The 7,781-nt window shown below is 41.3% G+C and overlaps 1 protein-coding gene across 2 annotated transcripts in view; it reads right to left on the bottom strand.

Moving 5' to 3' along the window:
• The window catches only part of PRKAR2B (protein kinase cAMP-dependent type II regulatory subunit beta), a 228,105-nt gene extending 220,332 nt beyond the window's left edge, over positions 1-7,773 (bottom strand). The window contains exon 1 of one of the 2 annotated variants that reach the window (XM_019509416.1): positions 7,683-7,773. In XM_019509416.1, the coding sequence (XP_019364961.1) occupies positions 7,683-7,728 (46 nt within the window). In that variant the 5' untranslated portion in view covers positions 7,729-7,773. The remainder of the gene's footprint in view (positions 1-7,682) is intronic. The other variant, XM_019509417.1, reaches the window with a different exon arrangement.
• Between the last annotated feature and the right edge of the window lie 8 nt (positions 7,774-7,781).

Genomic DNA, 7,781 nt, shown 5'->3' on the forward strand with positions numbered 1-7,781 from the left:
TTGTGGGAGACCACATCAAAAGCCTTGCTAAAAATCAAGGTATATCACATTCACTTGTCTGCAGCCAATAGGCCAGTCACCTCATCAGAGAACACAATCAGGTTGGTCAGGCATAGCTTGCCCCTGGTAAATCCATGCCGACTGTTCTTAATCACCTTCTTTTCCTTCAAGTGCTTAGAAATGGATTCCTTAAGGATCTGCTCCATGATTTTTCCAGGGACTGACATGAGGCTGACTGGAGGCTGGCTGACTGTAGTTCCCTGGATCTTCTTTTTTCCCCTATCTTAAATACAGGCACTATGTTTGCCATTTTCCAATCATCCAGGACCTCTCTTGATTGCCATGAGTTTTCAAAGATGATGGCCAGCGGCTCTGCAATCACATCAGCCAACTCCCTCAGCACCCTTGGGTGCATCCTGTCTGGCATCATGGACTTGTATATGTCCAGTTTTTCTAAGTAGTCCCTAACCTGTTTTTACCACTGAGGGCTGCTCACCTCCTCTCGAAACTGTGCTGCCCAGTACAGTAGTCTGGGAGCTGACCTTGCTTGTGAAGACAGAGGCAAAAACGCATTGAGCATTTCAGCTTTTCTGCATCCTCTGTCACAAGGTTGCTTCCCCCATTCAGTAATGGGCCCATGCTTTCCCCAATCCTCCTCTTGCTACCAACATACTTGTAGAAACCCTTCTTGTTACCCTTCACATTCCTTGCTAGCTGCAACTCCAATTGCACTTTAGCCTTCCTGACTTCATCCCTGCATGTCTGACCAATGCTCTTATACTCCTCCCTATTTCTGTCCAAGTTTCCACCTCTTATAAGCTTCCTTCTTGTGACTTAGTTTACTGAACAGTTCCCTGCTAAGCCAACCTGGTCTTCTGCCATACTTGCTAGTCTAACTGAAGACTGGAATGGTTTGTTCCTACACCCTCATTAAGGCTTCTTTAAATTATAGCCAGCTCTCCTGGACTCCTCTTCCCCTCAGTCTGGCTTCCCAGGAGATCCTGCCTATGAGTTCCCCAAGTGAGTCAAAGTCTGCTTTTCTGAAGTCCAGGGTCCTTACTCTGCTGCTCTCCATCCTTCCTCCTTTCCTTAGGATCCTGAGCTCAACCATCCCATGGTCACTGTTACCCAAGTTGCCATCCACTACTACATTCCCCACCAACTGATCCCTGTTTGTGAGCGGCAGGTGAAGAAGAGCATGGCCCCTAGTTAGCTACTCCAGCACTTGCACCAGAAAGTTGTCCCCAACACTCTCCAGAAACATCCTGGTTTGCCTATGCACTGTTGTATCGCCCTTCCAGCAGATGTCAGGGTGACTGAAGTCCCCCATGAGAACCAGGGTATGAGACTGGGAAACTTCTGTTAGCTCTTTAAAGAAAGCCTCATCTACCACTTCCTCCTGGTCTGGTGATCTATTTCCCCCCCCTGCTTGATCTTCCTTCCAGGTCTCCTGCTTCCCCTGGGCTCAGGGCTTTGGTCTTCATCCCCTAGCAAACCTAGTTTAAAGCCCTTCTCATAGAAAAATAGGACTGGAAGGTAACTCAGGATATCACCTAGTCCAAACTCCTGCTCTAAGCAGAATCACCTTGTCTAAACCATTCCAGACAAGTGTTTGTCTAATCTTTAGTTAATCAGTTGTAATCTCACTAATCTGCCTCATAGTGAGAAAGTTTTTCCAATATTCACCCTACATTTTCCCTGTTGTGGACTTGTTAACTGTGTGCTCAATCCCATGTTCCGAATTATTAGTGAAGAAATTATAAACACAGCCAGCCCAGGACAGTCTATAACAGACCCTCCGGTAGCCCCACTCAGTGCCTCCTCCCTATTAAACAGAGCCATTGCTGACTATTTTTTTAAACACAATGATCAAACCAGCTATGTATCCACCTTCCAGTACTTTTGTCTATGCTGTAATTCCTTATCTTACTTATGAGAATTCCTTAGCTCACTAATGAGAAACTAAAATTATAGTTTGTTCTGCCCCCTTGGTTTTATTGACCTCAGTACCAATATAATCCAGTTTGTTATATTTGCATAGCAACAATCACCAAGCTGATGCTTTTTGAAGTTTTAATAAATGTGAACAACCGCTCCTTAACAACTTCTGGCTCCTAAACAATAAGGTTACAGAAATAAGTATATTGTTAAGAACAGTGGTATTCCAAAGAAAACTTCAAGTTTCTTTTCATGAAGTTCCTCTTTAACATTAACTTGAAGCACTAAACTAAATACTTTGATTATATTTCTCAGTTTGATTTTTCCCATGTGTAAGCGTTCAAACATATCCACAGCAGAAAACAGACAGTAAGTTCAGTTGTACTGTTTTATAGTTTCTTACAATCATATGGTACTATATAAGGTCACTTGCCATTATTAATACTTTGATATTCAAGATTTACACCAAGAACTGTCTGGAACTCAGAGCATCACAGATAACCTAAAGCAGTGATTCTCAACCAGAGTATCATAGCATCCTGGGGTGCCATAACATCCTTTGAAGTGTGTCAGAGAGAGAAAGGAGACAAGCACATGCTCTTCTTCTCTGTCTAGCCACTCTTCCTGCCTCCCCCATCACTGCCCAGCTCTGGCAAGGTAAGAACAGGCTTATCCTAGCCTGGCCACACTTCCATTCTTCACTCCCAACCAGCCACTGTCCAGCTCCTGCGTGAGGAGGTAAGCACATGTTTGCCCCTGTCTGGCCACTCTTCTTTCTCCCCGCTCACCCCATCAACTGGCCCCTGCATGAGAAGGTAATAAAAATTTGGTTTTAAAACAGAGTGCTGCTCAATTCCCCAAAGTTATGGAGGGGTGGCCAGGAGTCTAAAAACATTGAGAACCACTGACCTAGCGCGACAAAAATCTTTCTGAACAGGTCGTATTTAAAAGTGGTATACAGGATGACAAGACTAGAATAGAAAGGACTGTCTCATATTGTTAGGGCAAGCTATAATACAAAGTTTTCATTTGCATGGTGCTCCATTTAGTTGTTATCTGAACATACTGAGTGAAAAAAAGGGAAAACATAAGTGTATCTTACAACATGCATTTTCAGGATCAGAGTTCATAGCTAGGTGTACACCAAAAAGATATACCAATGAAACATCAGTCTTGAAAGAAAAATATTCAGCTTAAGCATTCTTCCTGTTAAAACACCTTGCTGTGTAAACAATACAGTTTACAAAGCAATGTAAATAAAGGGTGATACCATCCTGAGTAGTATATAACTCATACAGACTGCAATACTAAGTCTATACAATACAACAACAGTACCTCCAGAAAGATCCATAAGAAAAACCACATTAAGGTAGGACTGAGTATGAAATTCAGCTAGCTACGATGTGGACACTATCAATCAAAACATTCATATTGCCAATGTTACCCAACAATTCAGAGAGATGATAAATGTAGCCATTCTGGAAGAAAATAAACTAAAGCATTTCAATTTTTTTTTAATATGGCCTAGCATAACACACGATATATCACACATTTCAGACTTCTAAATAATTTGTGGAATTTCTTAAAATAAAGAATCCACTCCTCTCATGAATATGGCTATAACACTTACCAGTGCTAGGGGAAATAACTCTGTGCGCTGAAGGAAATCACACATCCCTAAATAATATCTTTAAAAAAAATATTACTTTAAAATCTAAACATAATTTGTGGAGTTTAGATGGCACTCAGAAAGCAATCAATTAATGATACTAATGTTAAAAAATAAGAAAATGTATTTTTATAAATCACAAAAACCTCAGATTCCCTTTCAAAATTAAGGTACCAATCCTGAAAACAATACATAACCTACAAGGCAAGCAGATTTCCGAAACTGAGGAGCCTGCCCTGATGGCCACAGCACTGAACTTCACCTTGGCAAACTTAGGTCCAATTAGTAATTCAGCCACAGATTTTTATGAAAGGGGCAAGTAAATTTACCTTGTACTTTAGTTCACCTTTTATAAAAACGGCTAAAACATATTCATTTCACAAAAGGTGTTAAAAGGACCATATTAATTAATTATTGGAATGGATTAAAATACATTAATGAATGGGTCTGTATCACTATCTAGCTAGAACATTTATTCAAAACAAGAATTGGTGACAATTTGGTTCATTGTTGAGAGACTGTTGTAAAACGGGTTAAGTTTCCCAATGAACAAGAAAATATTTTCAACTTAACATTTAACTTGATTTTTTAGGGCAGAACTTTCAAGTAGTACATACACTCATGTGGTCTGCAAAAGTTTATTTTACCATAAATGTCTTTTCTTCTTTTCTATTCCTGTAAAAAACCTCTACAAAAATCAGGACAAATTGGTTGCCTAAAACAAACAGAACTAACAAAAGCAATGAAAAAGAACACTTCCCTCCCCACCCCACCAAAATCAAAAAACACAAACCCGTAAAAGAAATCCCAGAATTTTCCATGCTAGTCATCTACGGGGCAGCTTACAGAAAGTAAAAATGTTCAGAATTAAGTAATTCTTAAAATAATGATGCTTAAGTCCATAAATAAATTGTTTAAATATGAATACCCCTATAGATCCAGTATCAGTAACGACTGAGTAGACACAAGTGCGTTATTTGAAAGGGTCAAACACCTATGCTAAATATTGCTTAATAATTGTTTTCCAACTATTTAAGTTGGTCTAATAAAAGATATCAGATTCACGCAAAGAACCTTGTCTGCCTATGTCTTTAGACCAACACAGCTACAACCTACCCCCCGTACGCTAAATATAAAACTTAAAAAAAAAAAAAAAATTAAACATAGCCAACTACTAACCGTTTCTTAGAACTGGGTTATAAACAGACCTAGTTATAAACAGTTCCAAAAATGTTTACATGTTGTGCTACTTAATTAACTATTCATTATTCTGACTGATACACATTACAAGCCTTAACACAATAAAACTTTAAAAAGACTCCACAATTTCACACACATTTTGCCTTTTAGAGTTATTCTATGTATAATTAATAATGAGAATAAAAGATTTCTGTTTGACTTTTTTATATCTAAAAACTATTTATAGTTGTGTTGATTTTTTTAAGATTACAAAACAGTGATCATAAATAAAGTCTTGATTGCAAATATTCACTATGATTCTTAGAAGGCTTCTTAAAACAACCTGAAAACATTCACACATAATACACATATTCCAATAAATTCATGCTACTTTGCTCTATTTGCCACACTGTAAATGTAACATGCCTGCAGTCTGCTTACCACTGATTATACAGCAGACTACATTACAAGTTTGATAGCTATGTTCAGTATCAAAGAATGATGATATTATTTCAGTTCTTTTTCATTATCATTCTATGCCAGCTTCCAAATTCACTAACGGTTTAGGAATTTATGCCAACCTCAAAGATGATGTCATCAGTTTCAAAAGAGTTCAAAACTATCATGTAAATCTGCAGTATATGACTGATAACTACAAACGCTTTTTAAATTACATATGCCAAGTAGCTTCTAGCTTCAAAGTATAGACTGAAAGGATTTTTAATATCATAAGCGAGTTGCATCTAAATTTCACTAGGAAGTTATGAGTGTTATTTAAGTAAGCTAAATTATTCTGTTGAGCTTTTAAAATATCCGACTTTCATGGAAAAATGCATATAAAGCATTACTTAAAAATATTTCATATATATAAAAGTTTGCACAGTTCAGCTAGCAAACTGCAAGCTTTTGGACATTGCTATGAAATACAGCTGGAACTTTATCTGGAAGGACAAAATGCTCCAGTGAGCTAACAAGGTAGTTCAATTTCAAGCTGTTCTCAGAAAATCCAGAATGATGAAAATGTTTCCCTTAGTCTTCAAGCGCACTTACCAATCAGCCTTTGCTTTGCGGGTTCCTGTTACCTAAACAGAGATCTCTGCACGTTTTCAAAGGCAGCTATGCCTTGTCCCCTTGATACAGAGATGCTCTCTCATAATAAATCCCGTCAGCCACACAAAAAAAAATATACAATTTTGAGCTGTGAACGGATAAGTCTGATCCTGAAGTCAGATGAGGTCCTGCAGCCTTCCTTTGCTGTCCTCACAGCTATGCTCATGCCTTGGGCCCTTCTGTTCTGCAGGTGATTTAAGCAGGACTTGAAAAATATGTTAACCTCTTGCTGTCTACCTCATGGAATTACTTAGAAGCATGTGTATGTAAAATGCCATATGAATTTAAGGCAGACAAGGTTCTTTGGGTAAAATCTGATATATTTTATTAGACCGACTGAAATAGTCAGAAAAATTCTTCTTAGCAAGCTTTCACACACAAACACCCTTTGTCAGGCTAAGGAAGTATCTGCAGATGATCTGTGTTCTTCCTGGGTGGAGTGGTAAAGCATCCAGAGGCCAGTACGTATTCAAGAAAGCCAGTCAGTAAAAATGGAAATTGAGGTGGTCAGTAGGTGAGAGACAGATGGGAAGGACACACTACCTGTGGAAGTACACTTCTCACAAGACAACCACTCTCTCTCCAACCTCTCAGTTCTAATCCCCAAAGGGAATTTACAAAGTACCTTTCATAGACGAGCCTATGAACTTCACTTCATCAGTCTACTGGATACAAAAAATCATGGACTAAATATAGACACTGGATTTATGACACATTATAAGCTGCCTAACATCCGACTCCCCAGCTAAACCCTCCACTTTTTACCAGCTATTCTCATTCCCTCCCCCCTCTCCTGTCTCATCCTTTGACTACAGCTACATTCATTCCCCCTCCACCCCACCTGTCTCTCACCTACCCATCACCTCAATTTACATTTTCACTGACTGCCTTTCTTGCATAGGCAATGGCAGTTTTACCACTCCACCCAAGAAAAGAGAGTACAGACCATCTGCAGGTGCTTCCTCAGCCTGACGAAGGGTGTTTGTGCCTGAAAGCTTGCTAAGAAGAATTGTTTCAACGATTTGAGTTCATCTAATAAAAGATATCGGAGTGACCCAAAGAACCCTGTCTGCTTATCTCCTTAGACCAACATGGCTACAACCTACACCCCTGAAATATGAATTGAAGTGCAAATGCAATAAGTCCTAGGCCTTTAATGCCAGACGGCTGCAAATGAGAGAGCAACAGTGGGGTCAGAAAAAAAGCCCTGGTCCTACCCAATTCATTTTCCCTTTCCGCATCCACTCTGTCACCCTGTAACACAGGACACTGGGAAGGGAGCCTGACGCAACGGACAGCAAGTCTTACGTGCTCTGTTCTTATGTCCAGCAGCTACAGAGCACCAGAGGCAATGGATGCACCGCTGCTGCCTGTTCATACATGACAGAAGTAATGGTGTCTAGCGGAGGAATGCCAGGTACAGAAGGCTATAGCTAGAGGCGGAGCACTACGTACATAGCAGGGGGCAGTGCCACAAACACCCACCACCTCCACTTGCAAGATGCTGGCCGGCCAAAGGCAGGTGGTGAGGGAGACACAAAGGGTCCCATCCTTGCTGTGGCAGCACAGCCCCAGCCCCCAGAAGCAAAATGCCTTTGCGGGCCCCTGTGGCAAGGACTGCCTGCCCCTGGGTACAGGGTACCAGGTAGAAGCGTGCTCGGGGCACCCTGGGGTGCAGGCAGCGGTGGAGCTGACCCCCGGTCCCCAACGGGCTGCGGCAGGCCCAGAGCAGGGACTCGGCCCCCCCGCCCGCCGGAGGGAAGCAGGGACCCCGGCCCGGCCGTACCCGGGAAGTCGTCCTCGTCGTCGGCGCTCTCGGAGTCGGTCTGCATGGGCTCCTCGGCGAAATTGACGCCGCGGGCGGCGGCGGCGGCGGCGGCGGCGG

The sequence above is a fragment of the Gavialis gangeticus genome, unplaced genomic scaffold (assembly GCF_001723915.1).
Source record: "Gavialis gangeticus isolate Ggan-Ray unplaced genomic scaffold, GavGan_comp1, whole genome shotgun sequence".
Classification (NCBI taxonomy): Eukaryota; Metazoa; Chordata; order Crocodylia; family Gavialidae; genus Gavialis; species Gavialis gangeticus.